The sequence below is a fragment of the Peromyscus californicus genome, unplaced genomic scaffold (assembly GCF_007827085.1).
Source record: "Peromyscus californicus insignis strain IS unplaced genomic scaffold, ASM782708v3 Scaffold_6__1_contigs__length_162567912, whole genome shotgun sequence".
Taxonomy (NCBI): Eukaryota; Metazoa; Chordata; class Mammalia; order Rodentia; family Cricetidae; genus Peromyscus; species Peromyscus californicus.
In genome coordinates, this window is record NW_026294584.1 from 158,740,463 (window position 1) to 158,764,254 (window position 23,792).

A 23,792-nucleotide genomic window follows, 5' to 3' on the forward strand; every position below is an offset into this window, starting at 1 on the left:
GGGACTGAGTCGAGTCCAGAAGGTCTTGTGGATCTACCAAGCCACAAAAAAACAAACCACACAAACACTGCCACCAATTAAATCAGGCACCTGGGGCTGGGGACGAGGTTCAGATGGTAGAATGCTTGCCTGTCCTGTACAAGGCCCAACACACATAAAGCCAGGTGCAGTGGAGCACACTTGTAACCCACTCACACGCTAGTTCCAAGTCTCAGGTGGTGTGAAAAATGCTGCAGTGAATACAGACATGAAGGCCGAGCACCGGTACACCAGCTTTGTTAGTGTGGGACTGCCACCCAGTAGTGGGGCTGCGGGGTTGGACTGCAGCTCTATACTTAATGTTTTGAGGAATGACCACACTGTATTCATGACGACTATCTACCCCACCAACTCTGCACAAGGCCCCTTTCTCGGAGCCTCCCCAGCATCTGTTGTCTTTCTGACAGGGCTCACCCTCGCTGGAGTGAGAAGATGTTGTGATGTGGTTTTAACTTTCATTTTCCTGATGGTAAAAACATGCAACATGATACTGTCCGTGTGAGGGTTTTTTAGACAGCGCAGGAGACAGAAAGCACAGACACGTGTATTACATCAAACCACAAAGCAAAGGGAGCGGGGAACAGAGGCAGGACACCTCGGAGGAGGGGAGAAACGTATACACCCAACCAAGAGTAAATGCCCAGAAATGATTCTTCCTAGTTCAAATCAACAGCAGAAGAATAAACAACCCAAAGAATGAGCTAGCATTCTCAATAGACACTTCTCAAAGGAAGACAGACAGACAGACAGACAGACAGATGGGGGAACTGTTTGTTGCTGTTGTTGTTTTTAACGTTTTGCTTTTGTGTTTATTTTCATTAATTTGACTAATCACAGCTACAACTGTACCCAAAGGCAGGTGTAAAGCCGTCTTCACTGACAACCAAATCAGACCTATTAACAGCCTCCTGGTGACAGTGTCAACATGTCTTCCTCCTGCTGGACCAAAACTGTGCACCAAAAGGGCAGAGTGTTAAACAGTAACATCACAGGTGTGAAAGGGGCGCTGCTCCCTTCCCACACATCCCACTCCGCTACCTTGGACAGAGACAGAGAGAGAGAGAGAGACAGAGAGAGAGAGAGACAGAGAGAGAGAGAGAGAGAGAGAGAATGTGGCATTCCCACAGGGCACTTCAAAACATCGGAAATATCACCCATGTCTCATGGATTGCAGTTTTAATTTCTCTCCTCAAATAGAACCCAAATCATTTTAAAACCAAGAGGAGAACCCAAATTATTTTAAAGCCAAGAGGCGAATGATCTGTCCTATCTTAACAACTTGCCATAATTCCACTTTTCTGTACTTGTGGAAACTGAACCTAGACCTACCACAGAAGCCTCAATGTCTTGCAATACACGAGGTGGGAATGTCCCTTAGTGCCCCCTGCTAGGGGTGGATATCAACTGAGCCCTCCTCTTTCTCTTTCTGGACCATCAATTGAGAGATTCTGTCCTGGGGTCCCCAGTCTTCAAGTCTGTTACAAAGGCTTTGATTTATTCATATAAAAGATGACACAATTGGGACATTCTGAGGGGAACATCTACTCACCACAGTCTTTCCCTCATTTTGAGCGTCTCGATAGTCAGGATTAAGCTGAAAAACAAAGCAAAACTAGTTTTAAATAAAAAGTGCCAGTGAGAATGAGCCTGGGCCAGTAAGGTGACTCAGGGGATAAAGCCTGATGACCTGAGTTCAATCCCTGCATTCTCTCTCTCTCTCTCTCTCTCTCTCTCTCTCTCTCTCTCTCTCTCTCACACACACACACACACACACACACACACACACACACACACACACACACGAACATGCTTAAATACCACACACACAAAGAAGAGTCCTGCAGTGGCCCCACTACTGACCTGTGACTCAGAGACCCAGAGAATTTGCCAAACAGAAGCTGACAGGAACAGCCTCTCTGTCTTGGATAAAGTGTGGTTAGGCCAAGCAGAGATCTGTTCCCGGCCACAGATTCATGATCAGAGATGATGCCATGCTCAAATGTGACAGGGCACAAAGCAGAGGGGCTGGTGGGGGCAGGGGGCTGTCTAAGAATGCTGTGAGACAAATGGGGAGGGAAGAAGCTGTGGGGGGGGTGCCCACTGGAATCACGCTGCACGAGAATGTAGAGACAGCACCTCTGCTATGAACAGCCAATGGGACTTTGTGACAAACACACCCAGCTGCCCTGCAGCTGAGGATTTAGAAAGACGACTGAAGTGTTGTACTACAGAAATAAAAATATGGAACAAAAAGATAATCTACCCACCCGTGCCGCTCTGCTCAGGCCAGGGAGGGGCTTTCATCTGTGGTGCTTTTACGGATGCTGACGTGGATGTTGGTTTTGTACTCATGTTTGACCTTCGTTGAAATGACCTTAGTTCTTTATGATTATCTGTGTTCATTATTCCATATATATGTAGAATAATATACACAGGGAACTCTGTGTGTGTGTATATATGTCTATATGTATATATATATATATATATATATGTATATATATACACATACATATAGACATACATACACACACACATTGCTGTGGAGGTCAGTATCAATCCTCCAAAAGGCAGGATCTGGACGTGTAAGCCCTCCAGCACACCTGTGAGGGATTGTCTTGATTATGTTAATTGAGGTGAGAAGAGCCCATGACAGTAAGAGACACAGTTTGTTCCTGGACTGCCTAAAAGGAGAAAGCAAGCTGAGCACAGCACTCATCACTCCTAGTTCTGACTGTGTCGCCACGTGGCCAACCAACCACCACAAGCTCTCGCTCCGCCATGATGGAATGTAGCCTGGAACGGTGAGCCAAAATAAACCTTCCTTCCTTAAATTGCTTTTGTCTTATCCAGCAACAGACAAGCAACTTATACAAAGCTAACCAAACTGTATCTAAGGGTCACTATGGTGATATTTTATTTGTATTAAAATGTTATTTGTATGTTAATAAATAAAGTTGCCCGGGGGTCAGAGCTATTAGCAAGCCATAGGAAAGCAGGGCAGTGGTAGCGTACGCTTGTAATTCCAGCACTTGGTAGGCAGAGCTGGGTAAGTCTCTGTGTGTTCAGGGATACAGCCATTATTGGATACACATGCCTTTAATCTTAATACCAATCACGGAAAACCTGGAGGCCTATACAGACAGACTGTGAGGAGGCGGTCATGTGGTTGGGTTTACAACCAATGAGAAGGCAGGACAGGAACTCTATATAAAGACTTTAACACAGAGGTAGCTCTGGTTCGGAGAGGTAGGACCACCGCAGGAGGAAGGGTAAGGTTTTAGCTCTTAGCTCTGACCTCTTGGCTTTCTTCTTTGCATTGGTTCTGTGTTTCTTATTTAATAAGAAGGTTGGATACATCGACAGGTCACGTTAGAATAATTAGTTCCAGGTAACACAAAGTAAAGCCAACCTCAAAACCACAGCATGTCTACAAGCCGGATCTGCACAGAAATAGGAATTGGCACAACTAAGCCAAATGCCAAACGTTTCATGACCTTTGAGATGCAGGCCATGTTCTCTGCCCTCCAACCAGGACATGCCACACCCTGCAACTGTGAGCCAGAATGAACCATCCTTCTCTTAAATTGCTTTTGTTAGTATTGTCACTACAGAGAAGGAAAAACACCCACGTAAACCCACAGCCACATGCATTTGCCACCATTACTGTTAATGATAAAACACACACCTCAAATTCTACCGCTTTGTCCCTTCTCCAAATAGAGTAACAGCCATAGTTATCTAAGTCATCAGCAAAGAATGTACAGAAAAAGAATATTGCTAATGAAGGAAGAGAAAGATGTCCTAGGGAAGTTCCTGGATCTTCTTAGACCTTGATGGAAAACACTGCATTATGTTAAAAACTGAATTATAAATCTGGCACAAGGGAAAGAGAGAACCCTGTAATAGACCCTGATAGAGAGGCTCTAAGGGGCAAAACTTGCGTCAAGCGGTATTTAGCCAAGAGTCCTGTCCCTAACTACCAACCCTGTGACCTAGGAAGGAAAATAAGACATAAATACAGTCAGCTATACTACAAAGCAGAATGTGACCAGAGCTAGGAGGCAGAAATGAATGATTTGTAAATAATATAGGTCAGAAGAGGAAGAGAGGGGTCTATGATGAGCAAATTTATTCAAGAATTGTTCATGGTGTCTGAGGTAATCCTTGAAGGGTGAGTTGAAGAAGCACCACATGAGAGAGAAAAACAGGACTTGTTTGTAGAGTCTCTTGTGTGATACTTTAAAAAATGTTTTTGAGAGTTCATTCATTTAACTTCACAATTCTGCTGCTGAGAAACACTCTCCATCCTTCTTCACAGAGGAGCACTGGGCCCACTGAGTGAAGAACTTCGCACAAAGTCATGAGGTGTCATTGTGAGAGAGCTAAGTCTGAGGGATGGAAGACACACCCTGAGTAACTTGCTCTCCTGCCTCCAGGAGGCAGAGTGGTGTGAAAGATTCCACACCAGACAGGCTTTTATGTTGAAAGGAAGATCACCCTAGGTCTAGGGCCTACCCCAAGAGGCTTTTAAGCTAAAAGGAAGATCACTCAAGACAAATGAGGCTTTTAAATGAATGATATAAAATCAATCTTATATGTTTATATTCAGCAGCATCTAAGTATAGAAACTGTGACAGAAAGATATGCTTGATGTTCAAGTTTTAACCCCTGCACTGGGGGAAAAAAAATCACTGCTTTATTGTAAAATAACCCAAGCTTTAGGATTATTTACTACATTTATAAGGCAGTGAGCTAGCCAAGATCAAATTCACGGTCCACAGAGCCATGGGAATGGCAAAAGGAGAAGAACATAGATTAGATTACTGGCAATATTGAAAGACACGGTCTTCTTCAACTGCCAAAGACAAACAGTTAAATATGATGCGACATGGAGAAGAGAAAGTCAGATCATTGCATGGTGACAAGCGTCAAAAGAGTTACAATGCCAGCTGTAGAGGCCCACAGCCCTCCATCCCCACAACAGTAAGAAATGACTGCAGTCACAGGAGCCGGTGATACATGCTTACATTCTTGCTTTCTTTCTTTTTTTTTTTTTAGTGGTGGTGGTGGGGGAGGGTAGACACACCCACAGGTTTGTGCATGTAATCGCAGTTATGGTGGAGACCAGAAGAGGGCACCAGATCCTTTGGAGACGTGGGGGCTGAGACTCAACAGGACTGCAAGAGCAACGGGTCCTGGGGTCCCAGGGACTAAGTCCACAGTTTGGAGGCAAATGTCCTTTTTCTTCTCCTTATTGTAGTTTTGGTTTGAGTTTTTTGTTTTGGTTAGTGTTTGTTTCTTTGTTTGAGAAAGTGTCTCCTGTAGCTCATGCTGGCCTCACGCTCTCTACACAGCTGCTGGGGTGGGGTGGGGTAGGGGTGCGAGCTTCTGCTCCTGCGTCCCCCTCTGGGAGCGCTGGAACACAGGTGTGGGATTCAAGCCTGTCCTCTTCACAGGCTGTTTTTAATTAACTGTACCTCAGAGCACTGAAGTTAGGAAGTAAAGTGTTTAGTGCCATCTGGTGGATGCTTGACCTATCTACAAACAAATGCACTTGTCCTTTTTCTTCACTCAGTGTGTATGCCGCGCACGTGTGCACACGCATAGCTCTTCCAGCACCGGTCACTTTTTTTTTTAATTGACACAATGTATTCACCTGGCTTAGAGCCCTCCTAGTTGTCTAGGCTGGCTGGCCAGAGCCCCAGGGACCCTGTCTCCATCTACCCAGCGCTGGGATCCCAAGCACAGGCCACTGTACCTGGCTCTTTTTAGGCAGGTTCTGGAGTCAAACTCAGGTCCTCTTGCTTTCCTGGCGAGCAGCTTGCCCATGGAGCCCTCTCCCCAGCCCCAAGTGAACTACTCTCTAGAGGGTGACACCAAAGCCAGGCACAGCAGCCCGCACTCGGGCGGTGGAGGCAGGAGGATCAGGAGCTTGAAGCCAGCCTCTGAAATGGTGAGTTCCAGCCCAGACAAAATGAGACCCTGTCTTGCAAAACCAAAGGCAACATGAAATCTTTAATAAATAAAATTTTACATTCTCTGATCTGTCTTTTTTTTTAAAAAAAAATTGTAAGTTATTCTTTCAGTGATTAATATCCAAAGTCAGAGAATGTAGGAAACGGCAGGTTGGAAGCTGTGGTGTAGAGTGTAGCCCTTCCCACATAACAGGAGATGATTCTAAGGCCCATGTTAGCCTGCTCCTAAGATGACCCGTCCTAAAGGACCAAAGGTCTAAGTCACAGCATCAGTGAGTCCACAACTGTGCTGTCCGAATCTGTCACCTGCACTTTGGCCACCCAACTCATGTGTGTCCCATGGAAATGACATTACTGAGAGAGAGCATGTGACACTTCTGTGTAACCACATGAGGTCCAAATGTCTTTAAAAGAGTTTTGTTGGGCACTAGATCCATAAATAAAACTTCAGTTTCTTTCTATTTTCTGCTCTTAGTTTAAAGTTGCCATCTTCAAACTTACTGCGTTTAGCATATGCACCTAGATGTTGATTATTTTAACATTTATAAAGCCAGAGGGCTCAGATGTGTATGATGGAAGCAATCAAAACAGTAAGAGCCCATAGCTCAGTGATGTGCTGCATATCCCCCCACCTCTCACCCCCCACCCCTGCAGCCTACAGGCACTTAGCAGACAGGAACTGTGTATTAACATCTGTGCCTCCATCACCATGTCAGATCAGCTCTTCAGCACAGGAGGCATTCAGTAAATGACTGCTTCATGTCAGATTAATGTAGATCAAGGTTTCTTGGCCTCCGGATGGTTCATGCTTTGGACCAGATAATTCTCTGTCAGGGGAGGAGAGGATGGCCCTCTGTATTAGCCATCCTTGATGTCTAGCCACAGATGCCAGTCCCTTTCCCAATTATGCCAATCAATCATCTCCAAGTATTGTCAAAACCACTGACAAACTACATCAACACAGTGGTCCAAAGCCAGCATCCAGCCTGAATACAGTTGTTTTTTTTTTTTAAATCTGTTTAAGGCTTTGGTTTTTTGTTTTTGTTTTGTTTTGTTTTGTTTTGTTTAACTTTGAGTAAAATATAACCTCTCTGAGACTGGATCCCCTTTTCTGTGAAAGAAAACTACTGTGTTTGCAGCAGTCATAGTTCCTATCCATTCAGCCACCCAGTATCTGGCAAATGCAAATTCAGTGTGAGATGCTCTCCACAGTGTGGTCAGCTGGGTAGTGTGAGACACTGTCCACAGTGTGGTCAGCTGGGTAGTGTGAGACACTGTCCACACTGTAGAGAGCTGGATAGTGTGAGACACTGTCCACAGTGTGGTCAGCTGGATAGTGTGAGACACTGTCCACAGTGTGGTCAGCTGGGTAGTGTGAGACACTGTCCACATTGTGGAGAGCTGAGTAGTGTGAGACACTGTCCACAGTGTGGTCAGCTGGGTAGTGTGAGACACTGTTCACACTGTACAGGGCTGGGTAGTGTGAGACACTGTCCACAACATGGAGAGCTGGGTAGTGTGAGACACTGTCCACACTGTAGAGAGCTGGATAGCGTGAGACACTGTCCACACTGTAGAGAGCTGGGTAGTGTGAGACACTGTCCACATTGTGGAGAGCTGAGTAGTGTGAGACACTGTCCACAGTGTGGTCAGCTGGGTAGTGTGAGACACTGTTCACACTGTACAGGGCTGGGTAGTGTGAGACACTGTCCACACCATGGAGAGCTGGGTAGTGTGAGACACTGACCACACTGTAGAGAGCTGGATAGCGTGAGACACTGTCCACACTGTAGAGAGCTGGGTAGTGTGAGACACTGTCCACACTGTAGAGAGCTGGGTAGTGTGAGACACTGTCCACACTGTAGAGAGTTGGGTAGGGCTCTGCCTTATGAATAACAAAACAATCACTGACAGACATATACAGAATGCACAGATGGATGAACAAACACATAACTTCACACTGTGATAGAGTCAGTAGCTGGTTAAGACATTGATGCTCCCGGGGACAAGATGCTGCTCTCCATCTTCTCTCCTTCCTCTCTACAAGAAGGGAGGTACTTTGAATCTCCTAGACTTTTTGTGAACATGGTGGGTGCTGTACATTCCTGTCTTTTTTAATTCCAGCACAACCCCTTGGAACATAAATGATCACCTTGATCTCACACAAGGAAACTCAAGTACAGAGAGAGGTTAAATGTCTGCTTAAAGCCTGGCACACAGGGGGCCACAGGCATGGCAGATTCTTTGCTTTGTACTATTCTAGGCTCTCTTTGCCCAACTGACAACTGTAAATAACTATAAACTCAAAAGCAGCTCAAGGATTATACAATCTATTTTGACCAGGAATCTCTAAAAGTCATCCATGTTTCAAATTATAAATATGTCTCTTAAAGGTAGAAAAGAGAGTAAGACCCGAATGTCAGGTCCCCTGCTGGGCACCTTGCTGTGGGATAATGCTCTTGTACACTGGTTTAATAAAACACTGATTGGTCAGTAGCCAGACAGGAAGTATAGGTGAGGTGAGCAGACTAGGAGAATTCTGGGAAGAGGAAAGATGGAATCAGGAGTCACCAGCCAGACACAGAGGAAAGAAGATGACAAGGCAGAACTGAGAAAGGGTACCAAGCCACATGGCTAAACTTAGATAAGAATTATGGGTTAATTTGAGTATAAGAAAAGCTAGTCAGTAATAAGCCTGAGCTAATGGCTGAGCTGGATTTTTTATTTGGTTGGTTTGGGTTTTGGTTTTTTCGAGACAGGGTTTCTCTGTGTAGCTTTGATGCCTGTCCTGGATCTCGCTCTGTAGACCAGGCTGGCCTCGAACTCACAGAGGTCTGCCTGGCTCTACCTCCTGAGTGCTTGGATTAAAGGCATGTACCACCACCGTCCAGTGCCAGCAGTTATAATTAATATAAGCCTCTGTGTGTTTACCTGGGGCCAAGTGGCTGCAGGATGTGGGTGGGAGAGATTTGTCCAACCGCAGGGCTGGGCAGGACCAGAGAAACATCTGACTATATTTGGTGCTCACCGTGGGGCACTGATCCACATAGACCTAAAAAAGCTTAAAGATTTTGAACACACAGAAATGGAGCCACACGGGGATTCCTAGTCTCACAGTCTCATGCCAGCAGCAGCGCAAACTCATCTCCCGACAGCTGCCTGTGAGATGGAGCTGGTCGCCAGCTGCCATGAGCTAAGCAGCATGGCGGATTCCCGATGTGGTACACAGTGGCATCTGCAAGCTGGGCAGCATGGTACATGGTAGATATAGCTTTTGCTAGTACAGCAAAAAAAAAAAAAAAAAAAAAAAAAAAAAAAAAAAAGAAAGAAGAGGTTTCTGGACTACAGGCTGCTGGATGAAGGGATGAAGGCATGGACCCATTGCCTCCCAGAGTTGGTGGAGAGCATGACTCCCAGAGCTGGCAGTGAATTACCTCCACCATATTGGGAAGCTGAGGTGGGCAGAGTCAGCAGCCAAGGCTGCCGCTTCTGTCCTAACCACACTGCTGTTTAAAGCAATAGATTCACAATAAGTTAGATTCAGATGGAATAAACTTCTAAATGGTTTACATTATATATAAAAATATAATAGGCTTGGAAGAGAGAGGAAAAGGAGGATAGACAGTTATATAAAGAAATAGATAGTTTTTCAAAATAAAGTCTTTAAAGAAACAGTAAAAGTAATATAAAAAATAAGCCAAATAAAGATGGAAATTACACAGAGAGTCTGGATTATATTGTCTTTGGGATTTTTAACTACAGAAAGACATTTGACTGTAAAGGCTGTTAAATTAAATATATATATATATGTATATATATATACATATATATATATTTTTTTTTTCAAAATTTGTGTCTAAGGATACATTACTTTGGAAAAGAGGTTCTGCTTTTGTTTCCACAGAAGATGAGAACCTGTGGATTGCTTCTAGGCTAATATGGTTTGATCAAGGAAGACCCTGAGAGGTCTCCAATGACACTATGGCCCAAATGATCCAACATCCAAAATCAGCTTCAAAGCAACTGGCTGAGACAATGCAGCCTCACAGACTACTCAGGTCAGGATTTGACCATAATTCTTAACTTTCTCAGGATCTTCATAAGATTACCAGTGCCCCCTATCAGCAGGAAGTAGTATGAGACGCTACACCCAAATTCCTAAAATATTGTTTATAAATGTTTATTTTTATTTAAAGCAGGTTGATTATAAATGCAATCTCTTTCTAAAGAAGAAAAGGGATGATATTATAGATAGATAGTATGAACGGGTAGATTATTGAATCTACTTTTAAAGAGCAACAATTTGTTTGAAATGTTTTACAACACTATGGATTTTAGTGTATTGATACAAATCTAAAGTTAATTTTGTTATAGTGTATGTATATTTCTACTCTTGTTTAAGGTATGTTTGTGCAGCTCATTTGAAATTGTAATTTATAATTAAGAAATACAGATTAATAATTAGTCATCCATAATAATCAGACTAATAGTCTTGTTAGTTAAGTTTTCTAGGTATACATAGATATATTTCAATTAGGTAGATAATCTTCAAACACTTCAAAGACCAACAGAATATGGCATTTAAAATGCTCTAAAAACTTAGACTTTCTGAACAATGAGACACATCTGCTCCTGGCAACACTGATTTACTTCAGAGAGAAAGATGAGCAATGAAGACACTCTATATGGAGTTTATCTTCTTCTTGGCAAAAGTAGCCATTTGGGCAAGAAACTTCTCTTGCCTGACTGCTAATAATATGTTGTATAAACTGGACATGTAGGACCCATAAGAAAATGACCACTGAATTTGCCAAAATGGGGCAAAATGGTTCTTCAGTTTCCTGCTCTGCGGAGGAGACTGCCAGATATTCTACAGGACACAGGGAGAAGCAACTAAGAAACTCTAGACGTATTGGCTGAAGATGGATGCCCCAACATTGCAGAGGAACTTTGGGTGACTGTCCAGGCAGGCAGCTGTCTCTGTCATTTCCAGAATTTTGAAAGTTGCTTACAAAGCATTTCCTGTTTATTTAGGTAATAGTATATCCTTCTCGGGTCTTTGATGTAATTGAAACTAGATAGTTATAATTACAGTTTTCCTTAGTTATGATAAAAGATAAATTAGATATGAAACTTTAGACTCACAAATATAGGATAGATAGAATATTTTCTTTAATTTTGCCAAACACGAATAGACTAGATATTGTAAATGTAATTCTTGTTTGGTAACTGTTCTATTATATATAATTTTACTATGTTAAAGTTAAAACCTTCCTTTTTCATTAGATAGAAAATGGGAAGTGCTGTGGGATATCTTTCTGTATGCTGTGAATATGTTTTGCTCTGATTGGTTAATAAGTAAAGTTACATTGGCCTATGACAGGGCAGGATGGAGTCAGGTGGGAAAATCCAAGGGGGATAGTGAAAGGAGAAAGGAGAGGCAGGAGATGCCATCCTGCTGTCCAGGGAGCAGTATGTAATGCACACAGGTAATGCCACAGAACACATGGTGACATATAGATTAATAGAAATGGGCTGAGTTTAGTTATAAGAGCTAACTAGCAAGAAGCTTGAGCCATAGGCCATGGCCATGCAATTTGTAATTAATATAAGCCTCTGTGTGTTTATTTTGGGTCTGAGTGGCTGCGGAACCAGGAGAGACTCAGGAAAACTTCTGGCTACAGCACCTCCCCTTCCATGCAAAAAGAGAACAATCTTCAGCCTGACTTTTAAATCCATTTTATACAGAGCATCAACTGGACTTTGGGTTCCCTCTCACCACTTCTGCTTTCCCCCTGTGAAGGGCAGACTGCAGCAACTCAGCCTGTACTCCCTTGCCAAGGAACCTATAGCTATTAACATTGTTACCTGGGCATGTTATGAGCACCTCAGATTAACCATAATAAACTAAGTGGTGGGCTAGAAAGATGGCTTGGCACTAAGAGTATGCACTGCTTTTGCAGAATATCTAAGCTAATTAGTTAATTAACTGAATTACTTTCTTCATCAATGTGGCACCTCTATCAGTTTCTCTGGATGGGTCAATGTCCTCCCTACCACTCCAAAGCTGAAATCTTTCTGCCTATATTGTTCAATTAGTAGGTTTTTTGTTTGTTTGTTTCTTTGGTTGGTTGGTTGGTTGGTTGTTTGGTTGGTTGGTTAGTTTTTCAAGACAGGGTTTCTCTGTGTAGCTTTGGAGCCTGTCCTGGAACTCACTCTGTAGCCCAGGCAGGCTTGGAACTCACAGAGAATGCGTCCTGCTTCTGCCTCCCAAGTGTTGGGATTAAAGGCGTGTGCCACCACCTCCCAGCTGAATTAATAGTTTTAATTAATAATTAATCCTCTTAATTTCTGCCTTCTGGAAACATCCTCAAACATTCTCTCTTTGCCATTACCAAGGCCACCTCCTTGGTCCTAGTTCTTGGGATTGCTCAGTGGTGTCCACCCTCCATCTCCCCACCAGCCCCCCTGACTCTGACTCCATATCTTCCATGGGCTCCCAAGCAGCTGCCGTCATCCCTGCCTACTGGCACTTTCTGTTGGCAACAGAAGTGTCCCCATCTGTGATACCCCATGCAGGATGCTTAATGCGCAAACAGAAATGGAGCTATCGTGACCAGGAAACTAACTTTTAAATACTATTTCATTTCAACAACATTCAATTTAAAGTGGACAACAAATAATGCATAGCTACCACACTGAACGGCTCAACTCTGAAATACAAATTAAATGCAGAATCTACACCATTCCTTAGCTTCGAAGATAATGTCTACTCTCCTCCAGTTCACAGAAGCCCTGAGTTACGTTTCTGCTCCTATAATTCCCCTTCAACCTTCTAGAAGAACCTTCCAAACTCAAATGTGTCCATGCTACAGTTCAGCCATAGGATCCCATGCACTTCCTTGCTCTAAAGTCAAACCTTCCACAAGAACCTTCCAAATTCAGACATGTCCACGCTATGGATCACCATAGGACCCCACGCACTTCCTTGCTGGCAGACAAGCTGAACTCACCCCCTTCCTCTCTCTTCCCACCCACCCCACTCCTCCACCAGACAGCTCTTCCTGGACCCTCTTGACAGCCCTCCCACTGACTGTTCTAGCCTGTGGTGCCCTTTGAAGCACCCCCACCACCTGTCACTACAAAGAATGCGGCAATGTCATCACTGCCCTGCCCCCAGAGCTCTGGAGGGTAGAGACTAGACTTTCTGAGTGATGTCACTTGGTCTCTGCCAGAGGTTTCAGACAGTACTTCAGCCTGGGCATCCGGGCATCTAGGAAAGCATTGCCTTAAACTTGAATCATATGCCTCATGATGGCAAATCAAATTCTTGATTCAAAACCTTAAAGCAAAGGAAAGTACCACTCAATGGCCCCTTGCCAAACTCCTGCCTGAGCCAAGCTCTGGTTTTCATACTGTCTGCATATGACTGCACGGGTCCCATCCCTGTCTATATAATCTGCACGTCCCACTGCAGTGATTTGAAAGAAAATGGTCCCCATAGAGAGTGACATTATTAGGGGGTGTGGCTTTTTTGGAGTAGGTGTGGCCTTGTTGGAGGAAGTGTGTCACTGGGCTTTGAGGTCTCCCATCCTCAAGCTACATTCAGTGTAACACAGAGTTGCTTCTGCTGCCTGCAGATCAAGATGTAGAACTCTCAGCTCCTTCTCCAGCACCACGTCTGCCTGCATGTCACCATGTCCCACCATGACAATAACGGACTAAACCTCTGAACTGTAAGCCAGCCCCAGTTAAATGTTTTCCTTTATAAAAGTTGCCATGGTCATGGTGTCTCTTCACAGCAATAGAAACTCTAAGACAAGGGCCTGGAGAGATGGCTCAGAGGTTAAGAACACTGGCTATTCTTTCAGAGGTCCTGAGTTCAATTCCCAGCAACCACATGGTGGCTCACAACCATCTTTAATGAGATCTGGTTCCTTCTTCTGGTATGCAGACATACATGTAGGAAAAATGCTGTATATAGAATAAAACTTTTAAAAAAGAAAGAAGGAAAGAAAGAAAGGAAGGAAGGAAGGAAGGAAGGAAGAAAGAAAGAAAGAAAGAAAGAAAGAAAGAAAGAAAGAAAGAAAGAAAGAAAGAAAGAAACTCTAAGACACTCATCCCTGTCTGTATGATCTGTGTCCTGTCCCTGTCTGTATGATCTGTGTCCTGTCCCTGTCTGTATGATCTGTGTCCTGTCCCTGTCTGTATGATCTCTGTCCTGTCCCTGTCTGTACCTCCTAGGTGACTTCTACACAGATTGTCCTCTGATTTATCTGCCAACTCGTCTATGCTGTTCCCTGAGAACCAGGGAACTACTTGCCCCAGACAGGGCCCTTCTGTGACTAACCTCATGGTGCCAACAGCAGAGCTGGTAACACCATAGTATCTTGCATGGAGTCTGTGTTGGCTTAAGACAGACTGTCTTCTGAGCTAAGTGGTCACAGCCAGAGAACAAAGACCAGCTCTTCCACTTCCCTGGTGGTTCCTGCAGCTTTCTCCCTCATCCCTAATAAGACACATGTCAAGCACTAAACAAACCTAGACCGAAGGTCTTCGGAGTCTAACAACACTGCTTGCTATTTTTGTTAGCTTGCTGGTTGGTACCTTTCTCTCTTTGCTAAAGTGCTGGGTTTGGAACCCAGGGCCTCATATGTGCTCCTCACATGCCACAGAAGTGCTCTGTCCCTGAGCTGTGTCCCCAGCCCTGATACTGGCTGTTTATACAAATCCTAAAACTAATCATTCTTAACTCTTTGTGTTTCCAACATCTTGTTTTTTTAAAGTAATAATTAAAACACTGAAAAGTTAAAGTGTAGATAAACCAGAGCCACAAAGAAGATGAAAGGTATACACTGATAGAATAAACCAATTAATACCAGGAGGCTGAGGCTCACAACATTGGGGATCCCAGAGTTATCTGATGACATGCACAATGCTTTGAAGTCAAAGACTTGGATGGGAAAGAAATTGATAGCCAGTGAGAGGGCTCTGAAGGCAAGGGAGCTTGTTGCCAAGCCTAAGGACCTGAGTTCAATCTCCAGGACCCCATGAGAAGGAAAGAAACACTTCCTGCAAGCTTGCCTCTGACCTAGACAGACAGACAGACAGACAGACAGACAGACACACACACACACACACACACACACACACACACACACACACACACACACACCAGCAGCAGCATTTATGTACCTAAATAAGTAAGTAAATGCAAAGTAGTAAGAGGGTCACTGTGATTTTCTCAGTGATTCTCAGAAGCTGTTTGTCACCTATTTCCTGGATGGAAATTATTTTTTAATCAAGTATCATCTCTAGATACCTTTCACACTGAGAAGACTAGCATCCTGGCATCTGAGTATATTGGGATCTCAAAACAACTGACCTAGGAAATATCAAAGCCTAGCTTGGGCACGCCAGTCTTAGAAAGGCATATGCCTTCCATGTTGGAATTCTCCATGGACGCAGCCTTTCTGACAGTCAGTAGTGAGTCCTCGTCCATTTCATGACACACATTTAGTGCTTAATTCTCCTTCTCTCACTCTGCCACTGAAAAAGATGTTACTCAAAGAATTAAAGGTCACAGAAAAGGGCCTTCAAATCTTCCATACCAAACAACATCTGCATTAAAAGTTGTACGTTCTAGAGACAGAACGGAAAGACAGTCTTGAGTTCTTTACAAGAAAGGAACTGCTCCTTGTCCGTCAGCTTGTAGTTAATCCACCTTCATATTGAGGTCTCGGGATTCGTGATGGACAGTTAGACTTAATCACCTAATCACTTGTGTATGTATTTTAATTACGGAAACTGACACCAGCTGTGCGTATCATGCCAGCTTCGTGTGGACCCTCCCAGCTACCAGTGCATTAACTGAAAACAGGAACAGGGAGGAAAAAGCCACCAACACAGGCTCCAAGGGGAAGGTAATCCTCTTCCCTAGGACATCTCCTGATGCTCTTCAAATTCCTCTTTTAGACAAGATTCTCACCACACTGGACATTCTCCTTCCAGAGAACTGCACCAAACATTTACGGTATGAACAGCACAAATTTCAAAGACAGCTTTCCTTTGGTCAGAGACCAATAAGGAGGAACCCCTGGGCGAATCCGACGAAGCTGGCTATGCTGGCCTTGAGCCATGGCACTTACAGCACGTGTCAAGCATGCACTGTTACTTTGTTCAAGTAGGAGAATTAACTAAGTCCCTGACTGTGCTCAATTTGCCAAGCAGGGACAAGGAGTTTAGAGAGATGACTGCCCCAAACAGGTCCCAACAATGCCAACACAGAAGCTCTGAAACCTTCCCAGTCTCTCATCTCAGGGTAACCTGGACAGTTTCCTTATGCTCATTCATTCATTCAAAGCATAGCCCTCAACACTCTACAGGGAAAAGATGTTGCTCTAATGTGCTGTGGAGACTAATGATGGGGGAAACGCAGCCTTCAGAAAGCCTCATCATCATCAGGTGGTTAAGTCACTCAGAACCACAGTGACTCAGGTGGTAGGTTCTGTGAAAATGTTACATGATAGGCAAGGAGGTGAGGGTACCCCAAGGTCACACAGTCACCCCACCGGTGTACAGGACCCATCCACTCCCCATACTCTCCCCTCATCAGTCTTCCAAGCCTGCTCCCTTCTTTACCCTTCCTCACAGATGCCAGAGAATAGGAAGAAGTCTAAACCCCATCCTGATGGATACACCCCAAAGAAACTCCAGATTAAAAGGTATGAAGGAGAGCAAAGTGAATGGGTGTTTATACACTGGAAAATAGTTTCAGTATTATTTGTAAATTTAAATCATTTCTAAGACTTCTTGATGTTATTTATTTCAAAGAAAAGAATATATTTTTATTATTTATATGTGTGTGCACGTGTGTGTGTGTGTGTGTGTGTGTGTGTGTGTGTGTGTGTGTGTGCATGCCAGTGCACATGACCACAGATACCTTCAAAAGCCAGAAGCGTTAGATCCCCTAGATCTGGAGTTACAGGAACAGTTGTGAGTCAGCGGACATGGGTTCTGGGAACGGAGCTTGAGTCCTCTGGAAGATCAGCAGGTATTCTTCACTACTGAGCCATCTTTCCAGCCCCCTGAGTTTATTCCTAAGCTTCCTTTATCTCTCATTGTCCATATGCTTTTAGTAGAGAAAAGGGCCTTGTTACGGTGAGAACATAAAATGCCCCCACAGGTTCATATATTTGAACACTTGGTCAGCAACTGGCCCTGCTGTCTTGGGGACCCAACTGTCAGTAGGGGGCAGGCTTTGAAGTTTTAGAGCCTTGCTGCACTTCCTGTTTACTCTGAGCTTCCTGAATACAAGTGCAATGTGATCAGCCAGCTTCCAGTTCCCGTAGTCATGACCTCCCTGCCTGTAGTCATGACCTCCCTGCCTGTAGTCAGGACCTCCCTGCCCATAGTCAGGACCTTCCTGCCCATAGTCAGGACCTCCCTGCCCGTAGTCAGGACCTCCCTGCCCATAGTCAGGACCTCCCTGCCCATAGTCAGGACCTTCCTGCCCGTAGTCAGGACCTCCCTGCCCGTAGTCAGGACCTTCCTGCCCGTAGTCAGGACCTTCCTGCCCGTAGTCAGGACCTCCCTGTCCGTAGTCAGGACCTCCCTGCCCATAGCCATGACCTCCCTGCCTGTAGCCAAGACTTCCCAGCCATAAGCAGCCCCCTCTCTCCCTCAGACTGTCCCGTAGGGTACTTTATCACAGCAACAGAAAAGAACGTAATCAAATCCTTGAGATGCTTTCCCACTTGTACTGGATGTTTTAGGGTAGCTCGGCACATGGGAAAGAGTCCCTTCCCTCTCCACAGTGTGAGCCATAAAAGCCAGCTGCTCATGAAGGGATGGATAAAGAATATGAGCCTGAGACCGCCTGAGCTACACAACACCCAAAGGGAACAACCATGTCTGTAACACACAGATGTGTGGAGAGAGACACCGCATAGAACTGCATACATCGGCAAAACAGTGGCTTCTGCTTGCCTGGTGGCTGCTGTCATGCTGGGGATGGAACCAGGGCTTGTTCCACATGTTAATCCCATGCTCTGCATTGAGCTACGCTCCCAGCCACTGTTTTGGCTGTTTGGATTTTTAAGTCTTTGGCTAATGTTTTCATCTTAAAAATAGTTCCAGCGCCAGGGCCAGAGAGATCGTTCTGCCAGTAAAGAGCCAGATACAAGGACCTGAGTTTGATCCTCAGAACCCACACAGAAAAAAGGAAAAGGAAATTCAAAAGAAGCTGGGTAGTTGTACATCATCTATAGTCCCAGGTCTAGGAAGGTAAAGACAGAGGATCCCTGGCCAAGTAGCCTAGCTTAATCAGCTAGCTCCAGTAAAAGTGAGAGACCCTATCTCAAAATCCACGGTGGAAGGAATTCTGAGCAAAAAGACATGAAGCTGATCGATGGTCTCCATACACAAGTCCCCACATGCACATTTATCCTGCACACACACATTAACACATACAAACATACATACATTACATATACAAACACAAAATAGTCATTCATAGTCTAACTGGGATGGTTAACTACAACGGCCAACTTGAGATCTAGAATCAGCTGAAAGAAGGGTCTCTGGGCGTATCAACTGGGGATTATCCTGAGAAGGCTGTGGCAGAAAGACTTGACTACTGTGGGTGGCACCATTCCCTGGGCTGGGATCTTGGACTGTATGAAAAGCAGCAGCTCTCATCATCTCTGACTGGCTAGTTCAAGTTCTGCTGCCCTAACTTTACCACGATGGACTGTATCCTTTAGCCATGAGCCAAAATAACTCCTTTCTCACCTGAGGTTTTTGTCAGGGTATTTTATCATAACAACAGGAAAAATAACAAAACGCCACCCCAGGCATGACAGGCAATAATGAAATTACAGAAATTGTCCCTGACAACACAATGACTTTTGCAGAAAGGGGTTGCCTGGTTCATTATTTCAGACGGAGACTGAACAACACTGTGCCTGACAGTCTCACCTCTGCGGCTAAGTAGTTCCCAGTTGCAAGATGTTTAAATCTGAACAGGCTGTTCCACTGTCCTGCACCGCCACGGCATGGATCGTGGTGAACCACCTAAAGAGGAGGAGTTTCAACAACAAATGTTATCCACATGCCAGCCAGTGCCCACAGCCAGCGTACCCTGCAGAGCATGCCAACCCATCCAACACAATGTGAAGGAAAACAAAAATTTCCAACGGTGAGTGAGAGACATGTCATACCTCATTCGAGGGATGTCCATGCCTCACACCTGAAAACACTGTCTTAATGCAAAAGGCATGTTTCCTGTCAGGGGATGGTGGCTCATGGATAAAATCCCAGTACTTGGGGTGATGAGGTACAAAGATTGCCAAAAAGTTCAGGGTCACTTTATGCTGCACAGTGAGTCCCAGGCCAGCCTGGACTATGAAGTGAGACTCTATCTAATATATATTATTATTGGACTACAGAATTGGAAAGGTTTGGGCAAGACACCAGCACCACACCAGGCCCCCACAGGCTGCATGAAGCCCTTTCCAGGACTTGCATAACAACCATACTTTCAACTCGCTTAGGAGACCCGGCTGATTTCAAACTTGTGACTGTCCTCCTGTCTCAGCCTGGTGAATAGCATTCATAACTATGAGCCTCTTGATTTCGATGGCATTCAAAGAAAAAATATGCACCATTCTCTGTGGCTATAAGTTGTGTCTGCCTCCACCAGCCATGGCCCAGGCAGGGCCACAGAGGCTCACGGCTTCCAGTCTGATCAGCACTGACGAGTTCCTAGTGGACTTTTTTCTCTTTCCAAACACTTGATCTATTTGTTCTGCTTTGTAATGGGTTCCATTATGACATATTCCTGTCAAATTGGTCATAGCCACAAAGAAATGTGTTAATTCACAAAAATCATTCCATGTTATGAATATGCCACCAATGTTGCACATAGCAGCAAAGCCAACAGCCTAGTATATCTTTATCTTTTTATCTAAATATTAGTAAAAGTCCCTCCCCCCCAAAAAAGTACATACCTCTATTTCCCAGAGTGCCTTAGAACTAGTAGCTGAAGTTGCTGATTGACGCAAGGTCGTTCGAAGGAAAATGTGCTGCTTTTTCTCATAGTCATCACAGGTAAGAAACTTCTCTTGTTCGGCATGAAACAGTCTCACAACATCACCCTGGAGAGACAGGTGAAGAAAGACTGGCCTTCCAACAGTCACCAGGACCAGCAAATAGGAGACCTGGCAATTCCTTTCTGGTCTGGGCACTCTGGGCTTCAGGGCCAGTGACGTCCCTTGGGTGACTATGGGCACATTTCAGATTCCTGGGGGCTGGTGCTCAGTGGAATACATGAAAATGGAGGTTTGTGTGGAGAGCTTACTCACCCCTTTCAATACGTCCTCCCGATAGGAACTGAATTTCATGAATAAAGTGATTTTCCAGCTCGTGTTACAATTAACAGCATTCACCTGTTCATGGAACAAACGTTGAAAGACATGGCAGTAGACTCTATATCCTGTCCCCAAATTACCATTCCAAACAGGAAGAGAAGAAAAGAGACAACTATGAACAATGAAGTGTGGCCTCGATAAAAACATCTTCAGAGGACCATTCAAAAACAGCTAGTTCCTACAGATGCCCACGGATGCTAACAGTAGTGGGGTGGTGCTGAGAGAATCAGGAAACGGCAAGGCCTCCCTCCTTCTATCCTGTCCCTTTTTCTCTCCTTCTCTCCCTCCCTCTTTCTCTCTTCCTCCCTCCCTCCCTCCCTCTAGAGAAAACCAACACCCTCTCCTTTCCTGCCTGGACTCACCTCTTTGCAGCCTGGGTTGTCCAGGAGTTCCACGTTGCTGGCGTGCAGGGGCTGCCCAGCGTTTACGGGCATCAGAACAACTTTATCTCCTACGACGATCTAGGGATCAGAAACATACCCTGATGCTCTGTGAGGCTGGAAACATCCCAGCAATCCTCACCAGCAACCTGCCTCCTGGACCTGTCATTCTACACACTGTAACTTGTAACTCCTGAGAAGCATGTTCAAATACATGATCATGCAGTCAGATCCTCTGCTGCCTGCCAAACCCTACTCTTGAAGACAGTTCAGACCCTTTCCGCATTAGTCTCCATGTCAACTGGAGCGCCTCAAAGGTCAGAATTAGGCTATTTTCCTCCCAAAAGACTGTGCAGCAGAAACAGTGAAGATAGCTGCCAGGACACTCCTTTCCTCAAGTGTCAGAGTCTTATCAGAGCAGCAGAGAACACATCCCTCCATGCTCCCTTCTGACTGAAAGGCAAGTCTGGTTAACCATTCATCTCGAATCTCAGAATTATAAGGCATCTGACATCTGGATACAGGCAACACAAGGCAGGGCATGACCTTGTAAAAATCTATGCTTTGTCTGGCCTGGAGCATCTGGTTCCCTCTTACTTGAAACATCCAAAACCAGAACTGTAGGAGCCCATGTGCTGTGGGATGTTCTGTATGGCAAATGTGTTGCTAATTAGTCAATAAATAAAACACTGATTGGCCATTGGCTAGGCAGGAAGTGTAGGCGGGACAGGGAGGAGAATAAAGCTGGGAAGTGGAAGGCTGAGTCAGAGAGACACTGCCAGCCGCCACAATGACAAACAGCATGTGAAGATGTCGGTAAGCCACAAGCCATGTGGCAAGGTATAGATTAATGGAAATGGATTAATTTAAGCTGTAAGAACAGTTAGCAAGAAGCCTGCCACGGCCATACAGTTTGTAACCAATATAAGTCTCTGTGTTTACTTGGTCGGGTCTGAGCGGCTGTGGGACTGGCAGGTGAGAGAGATTTGCCCTGACCCTGAGCCAGGCAGGAAAACTCAAGCTACAAATGGCGTCCAACGTGGTGGCAAGAGTTTCCAACTAAAAACTGAGAAAAAAAGATTCTAAAACGGAGCTAAAAACAGCTTCCTAATTGTCTCTCTCAAATGAGCAGCAGCTGCTGGTTTGAGCTACTGGTGGGTTCCTAGCTTGTACGCTGGACCTGCAGTATGGCGGGAATGAGGCCTCTGCAAGTGGCACATTAAGCTGTGTGGTGGATTTAGACTTTGCTAGTACAAAAAAAAAAAAAAAAAAAAAGAGGTTTCTGGACTACACGCTGCTTGGATAAAAGCATAGACCCACGATAGCTACCAGAGCTGGTGGTAAACGTAGCCATGCTGGGAAGCTGAGGTGGGCGGAGCCAGCAGCCACAGCTGCTGCAGTTTAAAGCAAGAGATTCACAATAAGACAGATTCAGATGTAATAGTTTACAATGTGTGTAAAAGATACGTAGGCTTGAAAGAGACAAAAAAGGTGATATATAGAGTTATAGAAACAAATACATAGTTTTAAAAAATAAAGTCTTTAAAGAGACAGTAAAGGTAGTATAAAAAATAAGCCACGTAAAAATGGATATTACACAGAGAATCTGGATTGTGTTTTCTTTGGGACTTTTAACTGCAGAAAAACATTTGATTGTAAAAGCTGTTGAGTTACGCCAAAATGTATATTTTAAAGGTATCTTGACTTCAAAATTTAAATATAAGGATATGTTGTTTTGGAAAGGAGACTCTGCTTTTGTTCCCACAGAAAGCCAAAGGCTATGGATTTGTTCCAGATTAAGATACATCAGGTTTGACCAGCCAAGACCCCCTGAAAAGTCTCCTATGACACCATGGCCCAGATGATCCAACATCCAGAATGGTTTCAAGGCAACTGGCTCAGATGATACAGCCTCACAGACTACTCCATAATCCTAAAATTATCTTTGTGTCCCCATAAGATACAGCGCCCCCCTCCAGCAGGAAGTAGTAAGAGAAGCTACGCCCAAATTCCCAAGTTATATGTAATTTTACTTTGTTAAGGTTAAAACCTTCCTTTTTGAAAAAAAAAAATGGGGGAAGTGCTGTGGGATGTTCTGTATGGCAAATGTGTTGCTAATTAGTCAATAAATAAAACACTGATTGGCCATTGGCTAGGCAGGAAGTGTAGGCGGGATAGGGAGGAGAATAAAGCTGGGAAGTGGTAGGCTGAGTCAGAGAGACACTGCCAGCCGCCACGATGACAAACAGCATGTGAAGATTCTGGTAAGCCACGAGCCATGTGGCAAGGTACAGACTTATAGAAATGGATTAATTTAAGCTGTAAGAACAGTTAGCAAGAAGCCTGCCACGGCCATACAGTTTGTAACCAATATAAGTCTCTGTATTTACTTGGTCGGGTCTGAGCGGCTGTGGGACTGGCAGGTGAGAGAGATTTGCCCTGACCCTGAGCCAGGCAGGAAAACTCAAGCTACACCCATGTTTCTTTTAAAAATAAGAATTATCAGGGTTCCAGGGGAAAGTACTAAAAAAATCCAAGTCTGTGTTTATATTCATCTGTGTGATAGTGGCAATGTCTACTTTACTTGCAAAAATCTTTATATCTAATTCAATTTGAGGGAATTAAAATTACCTTTTCTTCATGGCAATAACAGTGTGATTTTAGTAACTGGAGAGACTCATACTACTCAAGTGCTCTTTTGTTTGTTTTCTTTTTTAAGACTTATTTATTTTATATACGTATGCAGGTGCTCTATCTGTATGTATGCCTTTATGCCAGAAGAGGGCATCAGACCCCACTATTGATGGTTGTGAGCCACCACGTAGTTGCTGGTAATCGAACTCAGGACCTCTGGAAGAGCAGCCAGTGCTCTTATCCACTGAGCCATCTCTTCAGCCCCCCTTAATTTCTTTAGAAGATGGTTATATGGCATTTACATTCCCAACTGTGAATGTAGCAAAATTAAAAAC

The 23,792-nt window shown here is 44.4% G+C and overlaps 1 protein-coding gene across 3 annotated transcripts in view; it reads right to left on the reverse strand.

The window, feature by feature from the left end:
- The window catches only part of Itpr2 (inositol 1,4,5-trisphosphate receptor type 2), a 436,608-nt gene that overhangs the window by 328,393 nt on the left and 84,423 nt on the right, over positions 1 to 23,792 (reverse strand). For 2 of the 3 annotated variants that reach the window (XM_052719262.1, XM_052719263.1), the window contains 5 exons: positions 20,806 to 20,904; positions 20,378 to 20,461; positions 20,024 to 20,170; positions 18,993 to 19,088; positions 1,589 to 1,633 (listed from right to left, as the gene is read on the reverse strand). In XM_052719262.1, coding sequence (XP_052575222.1) covers positions 1,589 to 1,633; positions 18,993 to 19,088; positions 20,024 to 20,170; positions 20,378 to 20,461; positions 20,806 to 20,904 — 471 coding nt within the window. Of the gene's footprint in view, positions 1 to 1,588; positions 1,634 to 18,992; positions 19,089 to 20,023; positions 20,171 to 20,377; positions 20,462 to 20,805; positions 20,905 to 23,792 lie in introns of those variants that run through there. The other variant, XM_052719264.1, reaches the window with a different exon arrangement.